This window comes from Peromyscus eremicus, chromosome 3, assembly GCF_949786415.1.
Source record: "Peromyscus eremicus chromosome 3, PerEre_H2_v1, whole genome shotgun sequence".
Classification (NCBI taxonomy): Eukaryota; Metazoa; Chordata; class Mammalia; order Rodentia; family Cricetidae; genus Peromyscus; species Peromyscus eremicus.
In genome coordinates, this window is record NC_081418.1 from 112,575,127 (window position 1) to 112,601,682 (window position 26,556).

Below are 26,556 nucleotides of genomic sequence, written 5' to 3' on the forward strand. Positions count from 1 at the left end.
ACTTCCCAAATCTTTTTCCTAAGGTTTATTCTTATTATTTTAAATTATGAGTATTGCATGTGGGTGAATGTTGGTATGTACATGTGAGTGCAGGAGGCTAGAGGTACCTCCAGGAACAGTCATTAAAGACAATTAGGAACCACGTGACACAGATACTGACCAATCTGGGGGCCTTTTTGTCAAGTGAGGTTCCCTCTCTCAAAATGGCTCTAGCTTGTGTCAAGCTGACACAAAATTAGCCAGCACACGTTCCTACACATACTTCCCACCCTGCCTGGCAATACATTTAGCAGCCTTTCCCCATTTCTTTCCAATTTAATGGATTTAAGTGACTGTGGTAAGGAGAATTCTGAGATGACCCCCAAAGAGTGGCATCGCTCCCTCTGTGGAATAGATCTTGTCACTGATTCTGTCCAACAGAATGCGACAAAGATGACAGGACAGTCACTGCCATGCTAACATTCAGTTACTGTCAGAGTAGAGCCAGGGTACTCCTGGGGTGAGGTGGCCTGTAAAAAGGCTATGTGGCAGGTACTTCTGGGACCTCCACAATCTGAACATTGCTCCATTTCAAAGCTGGCAAGAAAGTGGGGAAGAGAATTCTGTCAACAATAATATGAGCCTGGAGAAAAGAATGTAGCAACCAATACCCACTTTTATTTAAGAGATGTAGATATCTGGCTACTAAGCATGTCCAATCTTTTAACATTGCAAAATGATGCTGCCATGTCATGACGAACACCACGTCCAAGGACCACACAATCTAGTTACAAAAAAGATCATTAAAAGGTCTCATCATGTTTTGTGTAAGTTTATGTTTTTGTGTTTGGGCTGCATTCATAGCTCTCATCCCACAGGCCACAGGCTGGACACATCTGAGCTACCACAGTCATTCAAGGCCCCAAGCAGAGAACCCATCAGGTTGTATGGAGTCTTCTTTCAGTTAGTGCCACTCTGCTAAACGGATGGCATTATTGCCTAGTTGTGTAGGCAAACTGGGTTTGCTTTGTGAACTGCCCATCAAATTGTGTTCTGTCCAATTTTTCCTACTGAACAGCTTGGCCTGTCGAATTTTTAAAAACTTTTTCTGAATTATAAATATAAATCCTTGGGTCAGCAAGATAGCTCCGCAGGTAAAAACACATGCTGATCATGGCCAAGGACAACCTGAGTTTGTTCCCAAGAACTCAATAAAGGGGGAAGGAGAAAACCAACTCCACAAAGTTGTTCTCTGACCTCCACACATGAGCCACGGAATACATAAACCCACACACAAGTAATAAACTGAATATATTAAATATAAATCCCAACCAAATTCCAAATCTGCTGACTGTTTGGGATATCTTTTGCCACAGAAACTGTTTTCATACATGCAGGCAAAGCACTAACACACATTTTAAAAAAATAGTAACTGTAAAATAATAATAATAGCAAACCTATCTGGAAGCCAGCTTTTCATGTTTCAAGACTTTACTTTATTGCAGATAAACAGTGAATCCCACAACACTGAACCACCAACTTCATCAGACAGATTTGCTGCTTTTGTTACTAAAATTACTTCAAAGTATTTTTGTTTTTTGTCAACTGTTGCAAACACAGTATTTCCCCCACTTCCATCATTAAATACTTCATGATAAAAGAGAAAAAATATTTCTTTTTTTATATCAGCCACTTTACCAAATATTGACTACATATACTAAAACAACACATTGAAATTCTTAAATGTTAATGATACAACCAAATGCTTTATTTACATGAAGACAAGCAAATAAAAGACTTCAGTTTCTAAGTTCCCTCTGATGCCTACAATTTAGGCCATCTATCATGCATCTTTTAATATCAAGTCTTTAAAGAAATCTATTGTGCATGTGTGTATTTTATGGTGTGTGGAAATATGTGTACGTGTGCGGGTGTATTTGTGTGTGCATGTATGTGGAGGTCAGATGGTTGGCATCAGGCATTTTCCTCCATGCTTTCCTCTTGGTGAGCCTGGAGCTCACCAATTCTGCTTGTCTAGCTAGCCAGCTTGCTCTGGGGATCCCCTGTCCCTATTTCTAGGATTGTAGGTAGGTTACCACACCTACCTAGCATTGTATGTGGATTCTGGGGATCCAAATTCAGTACCTTCCACATACATGGTAAGCACTTTACCTACTGGGCTCTCTCTCCAGCCCCATCATGAAGTCAGTCTACAGTTACAGAAAGATCATGTAACATGTTTTCTACTCAATCTCACACTAACACTATCAGTTCTCAATACTATACAAAGTAAAATAAACCCAACCCCAGCATAATCAGAAAGAGTAACTGCCAAAACCACAAACAATTCAGTTTCCAGTTCTTGTAAGCAAAACATGGCTGCATTAGCTACTTTTCTGTTGCTATCATGAAACAATTTATAGAAGGAAGAGTTTATTTGGCTTATGGTTCTAGAGGGTGAGAGTCAATCACGGCAGAGAGGTGGGGAGGTATGGCAGCAAGTGGGGGCAAGCGTGGCAACAGAACAGGACAATGAGAGCTCATAGTTCAACCACAAGTACCAAGCAAAGAGAAACAACTAGAAGTGGGATGAGGTTATAAAACTCAAAAGCCTACCCCTAAGTACTCCTTCAGCAAGGTCACACCTCCTCAATCTCCCCAAACAACTCCACCAAGTAGGAACCAAGTGTTCATACATCCAATCCTACAGGGACAATTCTTGTTCAAATCCCCAGCATACACTAATGGCCATAACTAAGTACAAAATATGTTTAGTTCAACTTCAAAAGTCCCCATAGTCTTTCACAGTCTCAACACTGTTCAAAAGTCCAAGGGCAGCCAGAAGGTGGTGGCACACGCCTTTAATCCCAGCACTTGGGAGGCAGAAGCAGGCAGATCTCTATGAGTTCGAGGCCAGCCTGGGCTACAGAGTGAGTTCCAGGACAGCCAAGGCTACACAGAGAAACCCTGTCACAGAAAAAAAAGTCCAAGGGCTCATCTGAGACTCAAGGCAATCTCTTACTTGTAACCCCTGTAAAATCAAAAAGCAAATTACATACTTCCAACATACAATGGCGCAGAACATGCATTACCATCCCAAAAGAGAGGAATAAAGGCAGTGAGAAATATCAGACCAAAGCAAGGCTGAAACCCAGCAGGACAAACTCCAAATCCTGTAGGTCCACGTCTAGTGTTAAAGGGCTGAGATGGCTCTGTCCCTCCAGATTTGCTGCCTGCAATATATATATCTCCTCCCTTGGGTTATGTCTTTTTCCTTTTCTATTGCTGTGACAAAACACCATGACAAAGACAAAATACAAAAGAAAGCATTTACTTGAACTTATTTTCAGAGGGTTAGTCAAAGATGGCGAAGCAAAGGCATGGCGGCAGGACAGCTGAGAGCTCACCACTTGATCTGTGAGCAGAGGCAGTGAGAGCCAACTGGGAATGACGCCAATCTTTGGGACTCCCAAAGCCCACTCCTAGTGACACACCCACTCCCTCACACCTCCTAAACCTCCCCAAACAACTGCAGCAACTGGGGGCCAAGCATTCAAACCTCTGAGCCTATGCGGGCTGCTCTCACTCAAACCTACACAGGCTGCTTTCACTCCCAGCATGTTGCTCTCCATGGCAGACAGACCAGGCTGGCACCTCTCAACATCCTGGGGGCTCTATCCCAACCCAGGCATCCATTTCACAGCTTCACACAATATCCTCTACAGTTCTGCAGGGACTCCCCTGTCACACATTACCTAGCCTCAATGGTTCTCTAAAACCACATAAGCAGAATCCATGATCCCCTCACTCTTCTTCCATCCTCTATGCCATCAAAGCCAGCACGACATGGATGACACTGCTAAGTGTGGCTATCTCCAAATAAAAGTGCAGCTGATCTCTCATCTTACAGAGTAGTGCTTTTGTTCCATCTCCTATCAGGCACTTTGAAATTCACTCCAAAGTTTCTCATCCCACTAGCAGAGGAGCTCTGCTTGCACTTCTGGTGCTTCATATAAAAATGATATCAGAGGCTGGAGAGACGGCTCAGTGGTTAAGAGCACTTACTGTTCTTCCAGAGGTCCTGAGTTCAACTCCCAGCAACCACATGGTGGCTCACAACCATCTGTAATGAGATCTGGTGCTTATAATAAATAGCTAAATCTTCAAAAAAAAAAAAAAATGATATCAGAATGACTTGCATCGTACAAGACAGGCTAACCTGCTGTGATGAAGAGCCGCCAATGGCAGAAGAACAATAGCTTATGGAAAACATGTTTCCCTCACTCCACTACCCTGAGAAAGGGACTAGGGCCCGGTGGACATCGGCCTCCCTGGTATATGACTTCTTTCTATACACATCCAAGATGGCTGCTCTGGGTTTGTATCATTTTCTAAATGGTGAGAAAGAAGAAAGTTGGAGGAGGATGGCAAGCACCTTCTTCCTAAAGAAGGGATCCAGAAAGTACACATATCACTACCCATCATGTCCCTCCAGCCAGTACTAGAACACAGGGTCACGTCCAGCTTCAAGTAAAGAAAGGAGACCCAGTCACTAGCAGAGTGAGATGTGCCCAGCTGTAACTCAGGGAGGCCTCATACTAAGAAGAGTCATGAAAAGACACACGGCTCTCTGCTACCCTGCCCAGAGACCAAAAATTATTAGGCTGCCTTTTAATATTCTTAAATCATTCTCCTGATAGACAGATAGCTGCCCATTCTCTTACTGTCACAGCTCAACAAGACTGTCCTCCTCTTCACAATTTGACAAAGGTCATATAAAATGATATAAGCCCTTGCATTAGTAAAGGCCCTGTTATCTAGCTTATGGTGGAACTGTGATACAGTAGAATCTTGAAGGTGGAGCCAAATGGAGCGGGGGGAGGGCACAGACCATAGGGAGCAACCCTGAAGAGGATAGGAAGGATCCAGCCCTGTCCTAGGAAGGATCCCACCTCTTCCAATACCTTTCACATCCCGGCCGTAGGTGAACGGCTTCACCATGAGCTTCAGCTGTGATTTTCTGACCCACCATAGCCCCAATGCTCAGGGCCAAACCATCACAGAAGAAAGAACCAGGACAGACTTGCCTCTTCTGCAGTTGCTTGGCTCAGATATTTTGCTATAGTAACAGAGAGCTGATTACCATAGCCCTTTTCATACAGACTTTTCCAAACTCACTTCTGCCTTCTTGTACGAGTTTAACATGACTTTTTTATTTGTTTAAAACTTTTCCAGCCGGGCGGTGGTGGCGCACACCTTTAATCCCAGCACTCGGGAGGCAGAGCCAGGCGGATCTCTGTGAGTTCGAGGCCAGCCTGGGCTACCAAGTGAGTTCCAGGAGAGACGCAAAGCTACACAGAGAAACCCTGTCTCGAAAAACAAAAAACAAAAAAAACTTTTCCAGCCTAAGAGAAAAAAAATTCTCAAACACACTGAAATAAGTAGAAACAATACTCCTTTTACTTATTAAAATGCACATAGTGCACAAAAAGATTTTGAAATATATTTAGATAATTATTTTTTCAACCATGTTAGCAAATCTATGCAAAAAGGAAGGGAAGAAATGCACTTCTATAGGCATGGTTTCCACAAATGACAAATGATTTCAATAACTTATTTAATTTGTTGGCCATCATAGTTAAGGAATATGTATTTTTAAAAATGAAACATAGGTATGTGACAGGTAAAGCATTCTTTAGCGAACAATGTTTAAAAATAAAGTTAGACAGATAACTTGAATGTTGTTTGCCTCACTAAAGGACTCATCTAAAGCTGCCCTTATTGAAACAGAAGTACTCAGTTCATGTTGAATGACTCAGTTTAAAGAAGCCACGTGAAGAAACAAGCTCAATACATGAAGAAAGCACACCTGACAGAGTCTTTGAGACCCTTGTACTTAGCAAGAAGATTTGAGACAGGATTCCCTTAAGCACAGTTTTTCCGACAGTCATTAATTTAGCTAATAGGAAAGTGCCAGGTGTTCACAGTAATATAAGCTCACTAGAGAAAAGCCTTTATACCCTGGTTGACTAATAAAGACCTCTGCTTCCACATAACTCCTGAATCACAGAGTTAGCACGCCCAGAACTGTCTTTAAACACATCAACTCTTCTACACGTTCACGTCTCCATTCTTAAGTAACTATAGCCATACCTGTTTGACAATCTGACAAGGTTAACTTCAGCACTGTCAGCTCCGACGTTACATTCCATATGGAAGGATATCCACACATCATATATCACTTTCCATGACTGGACAGCATGGGAAAAGCCTACCTGACTGTACTCCTGAATTTATAGATGCTATGGCCACTAGCCTTTAGTACTAGCCTTTTCTTAAAATAGCAACTTTTTCTGAGCATTTCTAGGTTCTATTTTCGTCTTCTTAGCTCAAATGTATTTTATATTTGATCCAATCAAAAGAATCAGAGGATATACAACAAATAAGGATATCATTATAGAAATCAAAAAGTCTGAGCTTACTAAACCCCAACTTATCAGGGCTGTAAATCATATCCCAAAGGGCAACTTGGGGTAGTTATCAGGTCTAACCCACCAGCAGTACAGGAAATACCTACAGACACAGGGCTAACACCTGAGTGGTCACCACCTCAAGCAACATCTGTCAAGCATTTGTGTGACTTATCTGCAGAGTTCACAACATTTTAGAGAATTATACTCCTAAAAATAATCCTTGGTAAAACAAAAGGCAGCTCAATGGGGCTAGAGCAGACACTGGAGACAAAACATTAAAGCAGATGGCCCAGGGCCACCTCCCAATGTTAGCAGCCTCCCTGATAGGTCTGAGATCTGCGAAGGAGCCCCAGGAAGAGGGAAAGATGCTGGAGAGGTACTTGCTCTTTCTCCCAAATTCCTTCTGGTTTGTTACTTTAAACCTTCTCTTCCTTTTGAAATCCCCCTCCCAAACACCCCTGTCTTGTCTGGATCAGCGATTCAGTCATCCAGAATCTGGCTCCTCGGAGTAACACGTATCTGTCTATTACACTGTACGTGCACTGGAGACAGATCAAGACACTGCGCTCCAGTCAGGCCTCAGCTAAATGGGCAGCCCTGTCGTTCAGCACTTTCAAAGCTGACACTGCCAGTTATCTCCACAAACACTCAAGGGCTCGCTGGTGCCAAACAGGATGGCCCTGCGAGGAAGTTCATGGACTGTAAATGTTATGTGGTGTCATAACAAGCAATTATGTGCCAAGACTCCTGGGCTGACGTTAACCACTGAAAGACAACTTGGGAAATGTGGTGAGTCCATCCTCGTGAAACCGGAGCTCCCAGGGAGCACAGCATTTAACACTGCCACTCAGAAGCCTTTGGGGAGGAAAATCTGGATCTTTATAAAGCTGAAGATGTTGTTCACAGACTCCCTTCTGTAACTCTGGACGCCAATAAATATGACCAGTCAGCACCCCAGCAAAGACAACAGCTAAGTTTACCACCTCCAGCATCTCTAGAACCCAAAACAAAGCAGGCCACTCTAATACAATGAAGAAGGACTCCCAGGTGCACCCGTATCATCTGTACTGTCCTAGCTGAACGACAACATCTCACTGTGTGACAGGCAGGAAGACAAGGCAGCAGAGAAGGGCAGAGACAATGTGGAGGAGGCGACAGACATGGCAGCAACATGTATCCTGGTAAACAGAACTGCAAAGCTAGTTCCTTGCTTTATGTCTTTTCTCCCATATTTTACCCTACTTCAACACACCAGTTCATTCCTCCCGTTCTGGGTGTCTCAAATATTTAAATCAGAATAAAGTGAAAGAAAAATCTCATTAACAGGAACTTTCCATTAAAGATTTGTAAAATGCACAAAAATGGCAATTTGACAGAAGTCACTCAATCCCTGGCTCTCCCGCCATTCGGCTGACTCTCTAACAATAATCTTGAACACTCACAAGCACTGAGGCTTGTGCACACACAGCCTCATTCAATCCTGATGGCAGCTCGGAGGGAGGCAGAAGATTTCCAGAGCCACCCAAGGCTGCACGGTCACTCGGCTGGCAGCGACTGGGGGAGTGAACCGCAAGCCTCATATTCAGCCATGTCCCGCCTACACTTAACCTTATACCTGACATAATGAAGGAGGCCCTTTCTGCTCACTACAGCTCAAGTTCTTCCACCTTAGAGCGTATACCCTTGCTGTTTTGAAAGGTGACTTTCTGAATGAATCACCATAATGGTTGAGCAGACTGACTGCCTGAACCACCAGCCTGGCTACAAGCCACGAGTCAGAGAAAGGGTCAGCAGCCAGCAGTCAAAAGGACAGAGCACTGGCTCCATCTGCTAACGTTACAGAAGACCTAACTCAAAGCACTGCTGACATGAAGAACTGGCCTCAGCACACACTGCCATTATTAAAGGAGAGCGAACTAGAGCTGAAATCAAAGGGAATGAATGCCTTCTCCTGATTTTTAGGGCAACTAGCTCACTCTGGTGGAGAGAAAACTCAACTACACAGTCACAAGCTTCCTCTCACACCACCTCACCACAACACTGCTGACACTAGGAAGACAGGCTGACCTGTATGAGCAAACTACCTGAGACCACTTAGCTTAGCATTAATGACCCAAATTGCGTCAGCAATGCTACATCTGCAAGTCTGTTAGCTGGGGAGGGAGTCTGAAGGCGTCTTAAGGGCACACATCAAATACAACCACAGAACACACTGAAAACAATGGAGCACACACACACACCCCTACTCAGAACCAATAGTCTAGTTTCGAAAGTTACAATGGCCTTTTTTCACTCTAACAAAGCTTCACCACAAAAATACTTAATAAACTATTCCTAATGCTTATTATATTATAATCACTATACCACATGCTAAAAAAAAAAAAAAAAAAAAAAAAAAGAGGTGGCTAGCAGCTACTGGACTGCTTGATGATAATTTTTAGTTATTGATCCAGAAGAGACCATAACTACTTCAGTCAGACTGAGGTAAAAATAGCTCCTGCACTAGCAGTGAGAGCAGTAACTAAACCCCAAATGACTGCCAGCAATACAGCCCAAGTGTTCCCCAATCATGGGAAATAAAACACAAGACAGCAGCCAGAGATTTCATGTACAAGAACAGGTGAATGGTCTGTGTGTGCTCATGTGGAAGATTTTCAACCTACAGGACAACCCAAAACAAAGACGGCAAGATCACAGCCACAGCGCCTTCTGTGTACACCATCTGAAAACAAATATTTAGATGTGGTGTCTGTACTTTAAAAACACCCCAGGCTAGGAATACAGCTGGGGGAAGGGATATAGCTTGGCGGTAAAGTATCTGTTTAGTATATATAAGGCCCTGGGTTTGATGGTCAACACAAAAATAAATTAATTTGAAATACACGCAAAACTGTTAACAGTAATTGCTTTTACGAGGAGAAACTTGGGGAGGAGGGAAAGTGTAGTTGGATTTTTTTTTTTAACTCTTTGGGGGCCCGCCACCCAGCTCCCAAATAAATACACAGAGACTTATTCTTAGTTATGAATGCCTGGCCTTAGCTTGGCTTGTTTCTAGCCAGATTTTCTTTCTTTCTTTTTAATTAAAATTTTCTTTTCATTTTACATACCAACCACTATTCCCCCTCCCTCCCCTTCTCCCATCCCCCCCCCACGTCCCCCCCCTTCCTACCCCCATCCACTCCTCATAAGGGGTAAGGCCTCCCTTGGGTATTTAACACAGGCTGGCCTACCAAGTTGGGGCAGGACCAAGCCACTGCTGCACCTCCATCCCACTGCATCAAGGCTGAGTAAGTCATGGCACCATAGGGAATGGACTTTAAAAAGCCAGTTCATATACCCGGGATGAGTCCTGGTCCTATTGCCAGGGGACCCACAAATAGATCAAGCCACATAATTGTCACCCTCATTCAGAGGGCATAGTGTGATCCCATGCAGGCTCTCCAGCTGTCAGTTCAGAGTCTGTGAGCTCCCACTAGCTTGGGTCAGCTGTCTCTATGGTTTTTCCCATCATGATCTATACCACCCTTGTTCCTATAATCCCTCCTCCCTCTGTTCAACTGAACTTCAGGAGCTTGGCCAAGTGCTTCTAGCCAGCTTTTCTAACTTAAATTATCCTGTTTCTCTTTAACTATGTTTAGCCTCTGGGCTTTTTACCTTTCTTTATTCTATATATCTTTCTTTCCTTCTTACTCTGTGGATGGCTGTGTGGCTGGGTGGCTGGCCCCTGGCATCCTCCTCTCCTCTTTTTCTTGCTCCTTCCTCTTCCCTTTTCTCGAGCCTAGATTTCTATTTCTCCTCCTATTTATTCTCTCTGCCTGGCAGCCCTGCCTATCTCTCCTGCCTCATATTGGCTGTCCAGCTCTTTATTAGACAATCAGGTGATTTAGACAGGCAAAGTAACACAACTTCACAGAGTTAAACAAATACAACATAAAAGAATGCAACACATTTTGCATTATTAAATGTTCCATAGCATAAACAAATGTAACATGCCTTAAACTAATATTCCACAAAAGGAGAGTTTCTATTCCATTTATGATTCTTTAGAATATATATTCTTATGTACGTACTCATTTCATTAAATGCTGAAATTTAGTTTTAGTATATAAAGAAAAGCCAAATCAGCCTATCAGACAATGTGGGACTCCTGCTCTTATCTAACTGACACCATTAGGACTCTACTATACAGACCTAGAACAACCAGCTTGTGCTGGACCAATGATGAGAACATATGCATCCAAGAAAGGACTCTGGTAATTCTTGTCTTCACATGGGACAGTCACCTCTTGTAGCTTGCCATATTCCCACCTCAGCATTCTCCAGTACAAATGCTTTCACCATGCTCTGGAAACTATTCTGGCTTCCTCATACCACAACCTGAGAATAAACAGAGGAGGCTACATCTAATTCATTCACTAGAGCGAGGGAATGAGTCTGGGTCTCCCTTACTTATACTCATGTATCTTCAGCACAGGCACATGGTCATATCTCTCAAGCAGATTCTTCAACTATGAATGTTATGTGTGTCATATATGTATCCTTAATTTTCCAAAAGTAAATCAATTCAAAACTTAAAAGGATTCCAGTGAGTCTAAAGTAAAATTTATTTCATAGGAATTTTCTAACAAACATAAGCTGAATGATTTAGTGTGGAATTTTCAAGCACAGACTAAGACCTGGAACCTGTGCAAGTGGCATAGGCTATGATACCTCACAGTTCAAATCTACCAGCAAAGAAAGGCAAACACACAGGCGGAATTAGCTATCAAAACTCCCATTTTCACAAAGAAAGGCAAGTAAAATCAGATGCCATACAACACGAAAGGCAGTGGCTTGGCACGCGATGTGAGTTTTAAAAATCACAAATGACCACAATGAAAACATGATTTGAGTTTCTTACCTAATGCAGCATTGTCTCCATGCTCTTGGCTCTTTCCCAAAGAGGCCATCATCTCTGCATGTGCATCATTCCACCAGGGATTATACTTCAAAATCTGCTCAACTGTCTCATCTTCAAAGAAGTCAGCTCTGCTCAAAAACCAATGGGTTTGTTACATAAGATTACACTGGCTTTCTTTCCTTCTTTTTTATAATCTTAATTTATCACAATTGCCCAGAAGTAGAGATTACATCAACTCAACACACGATCTGAGAGAAGAGCGAGTGTAGTGCTGACTTTATGGTTACTAATCCCATACAGCAAAGGGCGACCTGACTAAAGGAACAGTAGTCATTTCTGATCTTTTCCACAGAAAGCACACGGAAGAGCTGTCCTACCCTGAGGTCTCCTCCTACTGCAGTGAAGCTGAGTGAATCTGAACGCTGACTGCACTGCAGCCTAGAGCCAATGCTGGGTGTATGAGCAGCACAGATCTAGTAATGCTAGGATAAAGGAAAGACCTTCCAGACCCAGCAGCAAAAAAGCAAACAGATGAGCAGATGATTCAGGACACTGCATTGCCACGAAGAGGCTCAGGATAGACGGACACACACACACACACACACACACACACACACACACACACACACACTCTCTCTCTCTCATACACACACTCTCTCACACACACACTCTTGCTGGAGATGTCTTTCTGTATGCTGTAAATGTGTTGCTCTGATTGATTGATTGATTGATTGATAAATAAAACGCTGATTGGCCAGTAGCCAGGCAGGAAGTATAGTATAGGTGGGACAAGCAGAGAGGAGAATTCTGGGAGTAAAAGGCTGAGTCAGGAGACACTGCCAGCCACCGCTGCCGCTATGAGAAGCAAGATGTGAAGTACAGGTAAGCCATAAGCCACATGGCCACTTATAGATTAATAGAAATAGGTTAATTTAAGATAGAAGAACTGGATAACAAGAAGCCTGCCATGGCCATACAGTTTATAAGTAATATAAGTCTCTGTGTATTTACTTGGGTCTGAGTGGCTGCAGGCCCGAGTGGGACTGGAGAAAATTCCAACTACACACTCTCTCACACATACACACATACTCTCTCTCTCTCTCTCTCTCTCTCGCTCGCTCTCTCTCTCTCTCTCTCTCTCTCTCTCTCTCTCAATATTGTGTCTCCCAATATATTGTGCACCCTAATAAACTTATCTGGGGTGGGAGAACAGAATAGCCACTAGATAGACATAGAGGCCAGAAAATGGTGGCACATACACCTTTTATTCTATCACTTGGGAGGCAAAGATCCATCTGGATCTTGGTGAGTTCAAGGCCACACTGGAAACAGCCAGGCATGGTGACTCACACTTTTAATCCCAGGAAGTGATGGCAGGAAGCAAAAAGGTATATAAGGCATGAGGACCAGGAACTAGAGTCTTCTTAAGCTTCAGGCTTTTAGCAGCAGTTCAGCTGAGATCCATTTGGATGAGGACTCAGAGGCTTTCAGTCTGAGGAAACAGGATCAGCTGAGAAGATGGTAAGGTGAGGTTGGCTGTGGCTTGTTCTGTTTCAGAATTTACCCCAATATCTGGCTCTGGGTTTGTTTTTTTAATTAATAAGATCTTTTAATATTTGTGTTACCCCTCTCTCTCTCTCTCTCTCTCTCTCTCTCTCTCTCACACACACACACACACACACACACACACACAGAAACACACTATTTAGCATGAAAACTTTTTACTAAAATGCTAGCTACTTTATTTAGCTATGCTAATCTTAGCAGTTCCTTGATTTAAAATTATGAAAAAAGATGAAAACAACCTTTGTAGAAATCAAAATACCCTAGTCTTTAGGAGTTTTCTGTACTTTCTCAGTTTTAACTAGAAAAATGAAAAATACATTTAAAATACACCTCTAGCTCTTTTTAGAGGACACATTCAGAAATCCCATGATGTTGCCTTCAAAGCTGACAACTGGTATTCCTGGGGAAGAACAGCAAGTCTAAGCCTTTCTGAAGTTCCCATGTGTACTTCAGTTGACTAGAAACTTACGGAGTCCATTGCTGTCATAAGCACTCATGGTTTAATGACCTCACACACTTCATTTTTTCAATGAAGAAAGTGCAGTCTTTTTAAAATCAGAAAGACTGCAGACTCCCTCCACTCCACCCAGCATTATCATCTGAGAAGAATACTACTGAAGCTCTCATTTACCTGGGTGGAAACTGAGGCCCAGAAAAGTGACATATCTTAGCCAAGACTAAAACAGCAGTAAGAGGCTGGTCAGATGGCTCAGCAGGTATGGATGCCTGCCCCTAAGCCAGACTGCCTGAGTCTGACTGCAGAACCAGTATGGTGGAAGTAAAAACGGACTTCCACAGTTGTCCTGACTTCCACATGCATGCTGTGACAAGTACAAATCGTCCCTACACAACTACCCACACAAAAAAATTAATAAAAAGTTTACTTAAAGATGACAAATCCAGCCACGGCAGTGAACACCATGCCAGCACTTGGGAGCCAGAGGCAGGTAGATCTTTGCGAGTTCAAGCTTGGCCTGATCTACACAGTGAGTTATCGGACAGTGAAAGCTATATAGACAGACCCTGTCTCAAAAAAAACTAATAAATAAATATAAGAAAAACCTCAGTAAATTCAGCAAAATGTGGAACCACTCAAATCCTACTCCAGAATCAAAGTTCTTAGCAAACACAAACACTGGGTGCTACAGAATTGGCTCAGTGGTTAAAAATCCTCATTGCTTTTGGAGAGGACCTTGGTTTGATTGCCAACACCCACATCGTGGCTCACAAGTACCTGTAAACCCAGGAGATCCAACAAACATCTTCTTCTGACCTCTGTGAGCACCAGAAACATATGTGGTATACATACATACATGCAGACAAAAATGGTCATAAGGATTAAATTAAATAAATCTTAAAAAAATTAAAAAACAGTTTATTTTTATGTACAAGGAAATAAAATACATACTGGACAAAACTGAATAGCTATTATCTTAAAGTAAAAATATTTACTATCCATTTCTGTCAGGTGCACAAGGCACACAAGACTAGGATAAAGCAGCAGTTCAATAAACTAGCCCTGCAAATCTGTTTTCTTATGAAGTGTCCCCTCCTCCTTAGGGAGCAGGCTCACCTGTTCTGAATGTAGGCTCTACTACAAATTCATCCACCTAACAGAATGTGAGCTTCTTCTAAGAACTGAGTGTCAAAAAAGTAATCGCCAAGAGTGCTATCCTACTAACTGCCTGACTCATTCATACAAGTACCGGGGTTCACAAACCCTCTCTCCTGGTTGGTGTAGCCCTTGCCCCTCATCAAAGAAGCTTTTCTCTGCAGCAGGTGGGAAGCATCACAGAAAATCACAACTGCCAAAATACAGAGAACAACTGATGGTGGGGTGCCTATCCCCAAGGGATACAGTTACACCTAAGACTCAGGAACATGCCGAAGAGAGTGTGGAAAGACTAAGAGCCACAAGACCAGAGAGTCTGCTGTGACACTGCGTCTCCTAGAAATGAGAGGGACGCCACACTCAGGATACTGTAACAATATGGCTGCCTAAACAAGACCCAGACAATGGCGACACTAAGAGACATGCTAAAGTGGAAGACGTAAATCTCAAGGGTCCCACCCCAGACAAGGAACTACAGGCAACTAATGACTACTGAGGAGGGGAAAATTAGTCCTCCCCAGGGATGAGCCCCCAAGTGGCTATCCAATATAAAATGATCAGCCCTAAAATCACATACATAGAAGCAACACTAAACAGAACTCAACAGGTTGGGGGGGGGGGAGAGAGGGAGGAAGAAAGAGAGAGAGAGAGAGAGAGAGAGAGAGAGAGAGAGAGAGAGAGAGGGAAGGAAGGAGGGAGGGAGGGAGAGAGAGAGAGAGGGAGAGAGAGAGAGAGAGAGGGAGAGAGAGAGGGAGGGAGAGAGAGAGGGGGGGGGGGGGAAACAATAACAATCCAAGAAAAAGAGGCCACAAATTAGAGTACGGAGGACGGTATCAGAGAGGTCAAGAGGGAAAGGACAGGGAAGGGTTGGAGGGAGAAAAGGAAAGGGGAAAATGATACATTATATCTTAATCAAAAATTTAAAAATTGTCAAGAAAAAAAAAAGGAATGACTTTGCACCATATTCTAAGCTCCATGTTAGGCACTAGGCTTCCTCTGGTCTCTAGATACAGTCTGCCCTGGCCCCCATACAATTGATAGTCCTACCAGAGACTCAAGTATGGCAGAATGCTGTGACGCAGCAGCACAAAATCCTACAGCAAAACAAAAGTGACATGACATTCAAGGGTCTGGGGAGAAACACTATTTCAACCAACAGCTGATTAAGAATTCAACCCTGAGAGTTAAGGGTTGGGAGAGAGCTGGAGAGAGGGCTCAGCAGTTAACAACGGGCACTGCCTTTGCAGAGGGCCTGACTGGTTCTCAGACTCCACACAAGGCAGCTAACATACACCTGAACTCCGGCTCCAAGCATCCACCTCCCTCTACAGGCCTGCATCCCTGTGCACAGACCCACACACAGATCATACATGGATGCATAATTTAAACTAGAAAATAAAATCTAAAAAAATAACAGGCTTAAGAGAGAGTAACCTGAGCTCAAAGAATAGAAATATCTAGAAAACAAGGCTCATATTGAAGAACTGCCAAGTTAAGTTGAAAATAAGATACTGATAACAATAACCTTCCAGACATGCCTGATCCATGGACTACAGGCTGCAGACACCCCAGAGTAGTAGCTATCAATCAGACCCAACACAATAATGTAAATTTACTTTATATATACATTTATATGTATATATGTATGTGTAGCTGGAGTTTTCCTGTGTCCACCCAGCTCCTGCAGCCACTCAGACCCCGTAAACACACAGAGACTTATATTACTTATAAACTGGCTGTGGCAGGCTTCTTGCTATCTAGTTCTTATATCTTAAATTAACCTATTTCTATTAATCTAAAAGTTGACAAATGGCTCGTGGCTTACCAGTACTTTTACATCTTGCTTCTCATGGCGGCAGCAGCTGGCAGCGTCTCCTGACTCAGCCTTCCACTTCCCAGAATTCTCCTCTCTGCTTATCCTGTCTATACTATACTTCCTGCCTGGCTACTGGCCAATCAGCATTTTATTTATCAATCAATCAGAGCAACACATTCATAGCATACAGAAAGACATCCACAGCATGTATGTGTGTGGGTATGTACACACACACACACACACACATACACACACACACACACACGTAACTCATTGTCTGCTTCCTGACTGTAAACTTTGTAGATAACAAGATCAAGATAAAGGTTGGACACACCTGAAAGCTACACAGGACTTACCCCTAAGGTCACTGAACACAGGGCACGCATCCTAGAGGGGCAATTCTAAAGCAGCAGAAACTGCCAGAACAGGATGGTGGCAGGGGACAGGTAGCAAAGTAGGTAGATCTGACATAATGGGAGAAGGCAGCGTCCTCAAGAAGTAGAAGCTGAGAACTCTGAGTCAAAGCAATGACCAGGACTATGGCTCAGCAATATAGGGGACACCAGTGCCCCTCAGGGAGACAGTGCCACAGGAGGCTGAAAGGCATGAGGAGAGGGATAATAGCTTCTGCCTGAGGCAGGTTAAGTTGGATGTGTCCATCTAGGACATGTAAATATACAGCTATCCAACAGGCAGCTGGACACACAAGTCTGACACTCCGGCGGGAGGCAGAGTCATCAGCATTGTGACTAAGGAAGAGGGAAGAATCATGCAGGAAGAACCAACCAGGAGAGAGTAGGACACGAAGCACTGAGGACGCAGGAAAAGAGCCCACCTCAAGAGGGCGCTCATGAGAGAAATGTAAACTGGCTTGGTAGAATGGCATCCCAACCACCTCCACCTCATCCTACCACCCCAATACAACCCTCCAAAATGATAAACTGACTATTTTGAATAAAAATTCTCAGATACCGTTCCAAGAATCCACACTGTGACAGGTTATTCTGTTTTCCATTTTTACACTGTACTGCAGATTGATTCTCATGATTCATGCATGCTGGGCAAGTGCTCTACCACTAAACTAGAGCCCTACATTCCTACCCTGCTTTTTATTTTTCATTTTGAGACAGTCTCACTAAGTTGCCTAGATGGCTTTGGACTCACATAATAGCTCAGGCAGGCCTTGAACTTGTGATCTCTAAACCTTACACTTGCTTCTTCATAGTCCTCATAACTGCCCTAGCCTCGAGTGTACCTAGGATTGTGGGCCTGCACCATCAGACCCAGCTAATGGTTTATCTTTACACTGTCTATGAATTAAGAGTTGCATGAACATGGTTTGTGACTGACTAACCATCTACTTCCACAATCAATTATCTCACATTTTAAAATGCCACTGCACTCCTGACTGTCCTCCACACACAAACAGCCACAGTATGAGCAACGACCCGCCACAAGGGCTCCACTACTTAACACAGACATTTAGAACACAATACGGTTTTCTAAAAAAGGAAAGTGTGCTACACAGGGGAGCACTGAGGAGGGCGTCCTCACCCAGCCACAGGCGGAAGGTCTATGAAAGTGACGTCTGAGCACAGCCTTGAAGGTCAGTTACTCAGGGACTGAGGCAGGGGAGAAAAGGCTAGCAAAGGGCAAGCATGTGTGGAAGAAGTACACGAGAAGCAGTGGCCATGCAGACATCAGCTGTTGCCTGGGGATAAAGCATGGGCAAGGAAGAGCGAAAGTGACCTGACAGAGGAGCAGGGTCCAGGTCACAGAGAACACTGGATAGCACGCTAAGAGAGAGAAGCTCTGTCTGAAGCCAAAGGTAACCAAGCATGGGAGGAGGCAGATTTCATTTGAGAGCAGCAGCTCTGGGAGCCATGGTGGAAGAAGAAAGCACCAGACCTTGAAAATGTCCCAACAGACACCTGATGACATGTACACACCTGCACTCACACATATGAGGAAATAAGTAAATAAAATAAAAAATTCTAACATGATATCCAAAAGAAACGATTAAAAAAGAAGAATCGGGAACAATGAGATTTATAAATCACCACGAACAGCACTTGCTCAGACTGCAGAGCATCCTAAAAGAATAATCAAACTGCATTAGACCCTGATTTTACAACAGATTTCAGAACAGTCATAACCCAAAAGTAGCAAGACTTCACTTTGAAATGTATAAATTCCTCCTTACAGGCAGTTGGCCTCACTCTGTCCTGCTTAGGGTAAAATCACATTCAAAACCTGACATCACCACTCCACTGAGAACCACTCCTTAAGAAATGGAAAGAACAGTCCATGAAAACTACTAAAGGAAATGAGCTTCTGGGGCCAGTGAGATGGCTCAGTGGGTAGAGGCACTTGTCAAGCCTGACAACCTGAGTTCAATCCCTGGGAACCCACATGGTGGGAGACGCAAGTCCTGCAAGTTGTTCTATGATCTCTACATGTGTTATGACATGTATACACACACACACACACACACACACACACACACACCTCACACACTTCTCTCTCTCTCTTAAATATAGTTTAAATTTTTTTAAAGAAAATAAGCTTCCGGATAAAGCTGCACAGGAAATGGAGGAAAACAGGGCCTGCTGCCAACTATAAATCCCAATATCCTAATCCTCTCAGGCCACAGGCGCACTCTTCTAGGCAGTTCTTCTAATTAAGCTCCCTCCCACGTGAAATTTCAGCCTTGGAAAGCTCATTCTGTTTTCATACTGGCTGAGAAATTTGCTGACAATGAAATTTCTACTTTAAATATTCAGCAGGATTCTAAATGGGTTTCTTCAAATTACTCTTCAGTGGACCTTTAAAACCACCATTGAAGAGATAAAAGTAATTAGAAATGGCAGTCTAAATGGAGCTGAGTCTCTCAGATGTCCTCCACAGTATACCACTACCCTCTCTCTCCCAGCTTCCCTTTGGATGCTCAACAGTTCAGCCACTATCACCACACATCACTCATTCCATTTGCACATCACAAGATTCACTTCTGCCATTCCAATTAGTATCCCACTGGGTCACAGGAGAGAGAATGTTAATCACAAGAGCACTGGCAGTTAAAGTGGAATAGTGTACAGAAAGGGGAAACACAGAGTGATAAACGGAACCTCTTTTCAAGTTTTACCCAACCCACTTAGTAGTAGTGTGACCTTGGGCAAGTCCCTTCACCTCTTTCCTCCTTGTGAAAACGAAATGAAATAACCCTGAGGGGACTTGATAAGCTGAAAACATTGTACAAATGTATTGGGAAGCAGTGATTATAGTTATATGGGTAACAGTTTTGAAATCACTGGCCCAGGGCCTGGGAAAAATAATAAATGAGAGCTACATCAACATATAAATTACACTCATTCTCCACATACCCTGGAAGAGGCATTCAGATACCCAGTGGAAATGCAAAAAAGTGCTGCTATCTTGGCCAGTAAGAAACAGCACATCTCTGCTTTGATAAGTTACTTCTGCAAATATAGTTCTGATTACAGCAAAGGTTGCAACAGATGCAAGTGGAAAATACAGCACAACTAAGATTAGGTTCTAATGATGCTCTACCGGAGAGTAACTATCTATTCACTGCAGATAAATGTCCTGGGAAGATCCCAGACTAGCAGGAAATATAGCATGTGTAGACCTGGGCTCTTGTGGAAATCAAGACATATTCATTCACATGCACAAATAACCATGACAAAAATTCTACTGAAAGAAGTACAAACAAACACTCTCCGACTTTGATGTTTTGAAGTCTGGTGAGAAAACTGCTAAAGAGTATTAAGAGTTCTCCATTGCGCCACCACCGCCCGGCACCATCCCAGCACTCGGGAGGCAGAGCCAGGCAGATCTCTGTGAGTTCGAGGCCAGCCTGGTCTCCAAAGTGAGTTCCAGGAAAGGCGCAAAGCTACACAGAGAAACCTTGTCTCAAAACACCAAAAAAAAAAAAAAAAAAGAGTTCTCCATTGCTAGTATAAACTAAACTAAGTAGCAAGTTTACAAAGGCCACACAAGCACAGCCATTACAGGTTAGGGGAATGTGAATGAGGGTTAGTGCCTGCACTAACTCCAGGATCGAAAACACGTGTCTAGGACCCTGAGGGGCTGAGAGATGGTTCACTCAAGTAGAGTGCTTGCTATGCAAACACAAGGACCCAAGTTCGAGTCCCCAGCACCCTCCCAGCACTCCAGTCCAGTGCAGGGAAGACAGATAGGTGGATTCTTGGAGCTCACTGGCCAGGCCTGATGAGCCAGCCTAGCTGAATGGGTGAGCTGTGTATTCAGTGAGAGACCTTGTCTCTGGAAATAAAGCAGAGTGACAGAAGAAGTCACCCATTGTCAAGGTTTGGCCTTTATGTACACACGGACACATAACTACACAAACACATGTATATACTCCAAGATTCTGAAAAAAACAAAACAAAACAAAACCAAAAAACTAAGGAAGTGTTAAATAGCTATTTAACTGCCACAAAAGTTAATAATACTCACAGATAATGATCCGGGTCAAATTTGGCCAGCTCAGCAGCCAGGCGTTTCTGCCTTCGTTCAGTCAGAGGAGTGAAATCTGGATCCTTAATATCAATAACCTCACTCAGTTCATCCTAAAAACACCAGAACAAGAATGAACACTATCTCCAATTTTTAGCAATTAAAAATCAAATGGGGAAGGGGGGTTGGAGATGGCTCAGTGGTTAAAAGCAGTGGATGCTCTTCCAGAGGACCCAGGTTCAATTCCCAGCACCCACAACTGTCTGTATCTCCAGTTCCAGGGGATCTGGTACCCTTACACTGAAACACACGCAGGCAAAACACCAATACACATAAAAATAAGTAAAATAAGCTGGGCATGGTGGAGCACACCTGTAATCCTAGCACTTGGGAGGTAGAGGCAAGTGGATCTCTATGAGTTCAAAGCCAGCTGGCTTACAAAGAGAGTTCTAGAACAGCCAGGGCTGTTAGAGGCTTCACAAAATCAAATATATATATATAAAAAATAATCAAATTGGGGGAAGGGAGGAGGAACCCCAAAACATGGAGGAATCTGCCTGATCACTAGAGTATGAAACAGCTTGTAATATTTAAATTCAGATCTAACAAACAGGTATGGTGCAAGCCTTTGCTCTCAGCACTTGGGAGGCAGAGGTGAGCAGATCTCTCTGAGTTCAAGACCAGCCCGGTCTACATAGCCAAGTCCCACCAGCCAGAGCTACACAATGAGACCTTGTCTCAAAATACAAAAAGCAAAATCAAACCAACAAACAAAAAGCTATAATTGTTTGAATCTACTATTCTATACTCTGCCAGAAACTTCCATATAAATCAACCCATTTTAACCCATAAAACAAACTAACCAGCATATATCAAGGCTATTAACATTTAACACAAAGGATCATGGGGCTTGCCACCAAGCCTGATCACCTCATCCCTAGAACCTATAAAGTAGAAGGGGAGAAAACTCCAAGAAGCTGTCATCATGACTCCATACATATCCTGTAGCATACAGCTCCCACCATACTGTGGCAGGTGCATGTGTGCACATGTGTGCGTGCACACACACACACACATTTACTTATTTAAAATGTTTAACACAAAAAGCAGAATTGAATAAACCCTTACAAACATACAGGAACATTTAACTCTCCATTCATTTTCCTTTTTAGCCATGGAGATCTGAAAGTTACTGAAGACAGGAAGGTCTGAGTATCCAACATCTACAAAGAGACTTGGCTTTCTTCCTACTGTCTAGCTCAAGGAACAAAATCCCATACAGTCTACTTTGTAAATACACTTGCTGTGCAGACTTGATGACCTGAGTCTACACAGAGATAGATGAAGAAGACCAACTCCATGAAGCTTTCCTCTGACCTCCATTCCCACAGGCACACATTAATAAAAAAAAAAAAAAAAAATTAAAGAATTTTTATGAGTAATTCCGATGTCTTTGATTTTCCACTTGAAACTTTAAAATCTATCCTAAGAATCAGCACCTATCTTAAGCAAGATGTGCATATATGAACATGAAGCATGTTTCCCAAGCAGAATTCTACAGAACAGACATACACAGGAATTGTGAAGTGAAGAAACCGCTTCCAATCCAAAACATTCCCCCAACTGTGGCTTTCTTCTGTCTGCTCCCACATCTGCTATCAACTCTAGGTGCGAGTACAGAACTGGGAGAAACAGAAGGATGTAATCGGGAAGAAATCAAGCAGTAACCTGGAGAGCTGTGCACGCCAACTGTTCCGAAAATTTGTAAGTGGAACACATACACGAAAAGAAAACAGAGCGACAAAGGAGGGTTGCTTTTGAAGTCAGTAGTCCTAGGATCTTGAGCAAGTCCCTTCACTTCTTATGTCATTAAAAAAAAAGAAACACTCATAGGAGAGCACTTTAAAGTTGATGGTCAGAATACAAGATTACTAAAACTAAAGTAAGGTATAGTAAGTTATGGGGAGTCATAAGGACCCAGTCTCCCTACATAACCATAATTTCCAAATTAAAAAAAAAAAATTCTTGGGCCAGAGAAATGGCTGAGTGGGTAATCTGATTGAGTTCAACCCCCAAACCCCTCACGGTGGAGGAGAGAACTACCCCAAAAGCTCATCTCTGACCTCTGCCTGTAAAGCATGGCATGTAAACAGGCACACACACTCACACAAGATAAATAAGTATCTGAAGTTTAAAAGGAAAATAAACTCTTTCTTTCTTACCATAAGGCGTGGAGCTCTTAACCTAAGTACATTCAAATATAACGAAGGGATCCAGTGACGTTTTTGGAAGCCACTGGATCAACTAGAATATCTTCATACTTTCAAATACAAACATTTGAGGCAACAACCAAACTAATGGCTGTCCACAAACATACAATTTACATTCCAAAGTTCCTTTGCAATTTACTTTTTGGAGACTTGGAATGCATTTTCCTACAGGAATCCTATCATAAATAGTAGTTAAGAGTCTCAGGGCAGTCCTCAAGTTTATACAATTCATAATAAATTGAAACAGAACATTCATGATGCAAAGAACTTAACAAGCACACAGCAGAGTTTCCATGGGAAAAACATGCAGTCTCTGGAGTTGAATGCACCAGAACATCTCCTCCCCAGAAACACAGCATCGGTTCTTCCTCCTCCCCTCAATTTCCTCACTGGAATTCCTGACTCCAGCCTCAGGTCTACAGGGCACATGTGGACAAGAGCCTCAGGAGGGCAGGCAGTACAATGGAACCACGGGGCTTGCCTGGGTTGGATACTACTGTGGGCACCACTGCTTTCCCTTGGACCGCAAATCCACAGCATGATGTCATCCTCCCTCAGCTCCCTCATCACAGGGCCTTATCTCCTCCCTCTGTGATTAGAGTCGGCCACATACAAAATCCATGTCAGTATCGTCCTTAATCACAGTTGCAGAGATCTTCTGTCATGTAATGTAAAATCTTCACAGGGCAGGTAATCACATGACCTCTTTTTGTTCTTCTTGGGGAAGGGGGTAGCATTCGGAGCCACATGCTGTTGTTAGTATTAATATAATACAGGCCTAAATACACTCACTAATGTCAGATTCACTTTTCTCTCTGTCTCCATTCCATGGCTGTTTCCTGTTACTCACTGGCTTCCTACTGGAAACACAAATCCTCCTTCCACTTCAGGTTCTATACTTGATAACAGCAATTAAAGTGGGGGGAGGGCAGCAGAACAACTAATTATTGCACCTGGACAGACTTAAGGTCACGAATGGGCTGTAATCTGTGAGGACAGAAAACTGTGTTTCAGCAGATAAATGGAATCTTGGAACCTCGACTCCTAGCTCTACATCATCAAGCCCATCTTGCCTTTCAAACCAATGCCAGCCTTTCCCTCCAGCCTGAGTCTCTCCTAGAGCCACATACTAGACTTCTTGTCATTTCTGGTACATACACATCTGTCTCCACTCTGACCCGCTGCATCTACAGTGTCCTTCTCATCCTAAGCCCATGCATGTCCTATCCTTCAAGGGGCCACCTCTGGGCATCCTAGTCACAACAGTCCCCAGTCTCACATACCACGGTTTTCCTCCACCTGCTACTATCGCCATTAGCTTATTAGTTGTCTACATGATGACTGTCTGTCTTCTCCATAGACTGTTTCAATGGGGGGAGGGGTCTAGTCTACTTTCATTTTCACAGCATTCACAGCATTAGTGTGGCTAATTTTATGTCAGCTTAACACAATAGTTTTTTGTTTTTTGTTTTTGTTTTTTGGTTTTTCGAGATAGGGTTTCTCTGTGTAGCTTTGCGCCTCTCCTGGAACTCACTTGGTAGCCCAGGCTGGCCTCGAACTCACAGAGATCCGCCTGGCCCTGCCTCCCAAGTGCTGGGATTAAAGGCGTGTGCCACCACCGCCCGGCAACACAATAGTTTTATTCTTGTTTGGTTTTGTTTGGTTGTTTTGTTTTTGGTTTTGTTTTTTTTTTTTTTTTTTTTTTTTTTTGGTTTTCAAGACAGGGTTTCTCTGTGTAGCCTTGGCTGTCCTGGAACCCACTCTGTAGATCTCGAACTCAGAGATCTGCCTGCCTCTGATGCCTGAGTGCTGGGATTAAAGGTATGTACCACTACTGCCCAGCTAACATAAACTATAGTTATCAGAAAAAATGGAGCCTCAGTTGAGAAAATGCCTCCATAAAATCAGGCTGTAGGTAAGTCTGTAGGACATTTTCTTATTTCCCTTAGGGGAAGGGCCTACCTCTTTGTGGGTGGTGCCATCTCTGGGCTGATGGTCCTGGATTCTATAAGCAAGCAGGCTGAGAAGCCATGAGGAGCAAGCCAGTAAGCAGCACCCCACCCCTCCATGGCCTCTGCATCAGCTCCTGCCTCTAGGTTCCTACCCTATTTGAGTTTCTGTCTCAACTTCCTTCAATGATGGACTAAGATGTGGAAGTGTAAGCCTTTCCTCCCCAACTTGCTTTTGGTGATAGTGTTTCATCACAGCAATAGTAACCCTAACTAGAACAGTATACCTAGCAGTCAGAAAGAAATCACTACTGAGTACACAGTGCACAGAGGCTGTAGATTGGTCTGGTTGCTGGAATAGAGATCCAGTAATGAGCACACAGATAGTCCCCAACCTCATGGGCTGAACTGGAGAATAAGAAAGTAACACTTGCCGGGCGGTGGTGGCGCACGCCTTTAATCCCAGCACTCGGGAGGCAGAGGCAGGCGGATCTCTGTGAGTTCGAGGCCAGCCTGGGCTACCAAGTGAGTTCCAGGAAAGGCGCAAAGCTACACAGAGAAACCCTGTCTCGAAAAACCAAAAAAAAAAAAAAAAAAAAAAAGAAAGTAACACTTTCAGCCCCACCGCTGCTCCCCTCTAGTATACTGATTCAAGGCCACCAGAGCAATGCAGCAGAGAGACCACACCACATGCCTGCTCCCAGCTGGGCAAACCCCACCTGCATTGTTCTATGCACATACATAGCAGGGCCTTGCTCAAACTGGACCCTAATAAGAAACTAAAGCAGCTGGTTATGGTGGCGCACACCTTTAATCCCAGCACTTGGAAGGCAGAGGCAGGTGGATGTCTGTGAGTTTGAGGCCAGCCTCGTTTACAAAGCAAGTTTCAGAACAACCAGTGCTATACAAAGAAACCCTCTCGAAAAGCAAAAAAAAAAAAAAGAAAAGAAAAGAAAGAAAGAAACTAAAGCAAACTAAAAAGCAGAGGTAAGTTTTTGAATGTGAAAGGTCCTTCACATGCTCTGCACAGTATTTGTTCCCCATAGAGTAGCACACTTTGTTGGGGGCTGTAAGACCTTTAGGAGGTGTGGCTTAGCTGGGAGAAGTAGGTCAGTGGAGGCAAGTCCTTCCGGGTTATTATCCCCATCTACTTCCTGTCTTACTCGGCCTCCTGGTCTTCTGAGATGTGAGCAGCCTCTGCCACATGTTATCATCACCATGAATATGCTCATCTGCCATGCCTTCCCTATCATGATGGACAGAAAACATGAAGCAAAATCTTTCCTCACTTAGATTGCTCCTACAAAGGTACTGTAGTAAGAACAATGAAAAGCTAATACACAAAATCAGACTGGAATCTAAAGGAAGGCATAGCTGGAGGTGCTGCTTGGTGGTAGAGCACTTGCTTAGCATGCATGTGGTCCTGGATTCAATTCTCAGCACTACAAAAGAAGAAAAAGTGTGAGGCACCAATCAACCCAAGGAAAGGAAGAA

General features: G+C 43.3%; 1 protein-coding gene across 1 annotated transcript in view; it reads right to left on the bottom strand.

Annotated features, from left to right (window-relative positions):
• Shq1 (SHQ1, H/ACA ribonucleoprotein assembly factor) overlaps positions 1 to 26,556 on the bottom strand; it is a 107,461-nt gene that overhangs the window by 69,292 nt on the left and 11,613 nt on the right. The window contains exons 5-6 of the mRNA XM_059258285.1: positions 20,844 to 20,956; positions 11,353 to 11,480 (exon numbers count right to left, since the gene is read on the bottom strand). Of these exons, the coding sequence (XP_059114268.1) occupies positions 11,353 to 11,480; positions 20,844 to 20,956 (241 nt within the window). The remainder of the gene's footprint in view (positions 1 to 11,352; positions 11,481 to 20,843; positions 20,957 to 26,556) is intronic.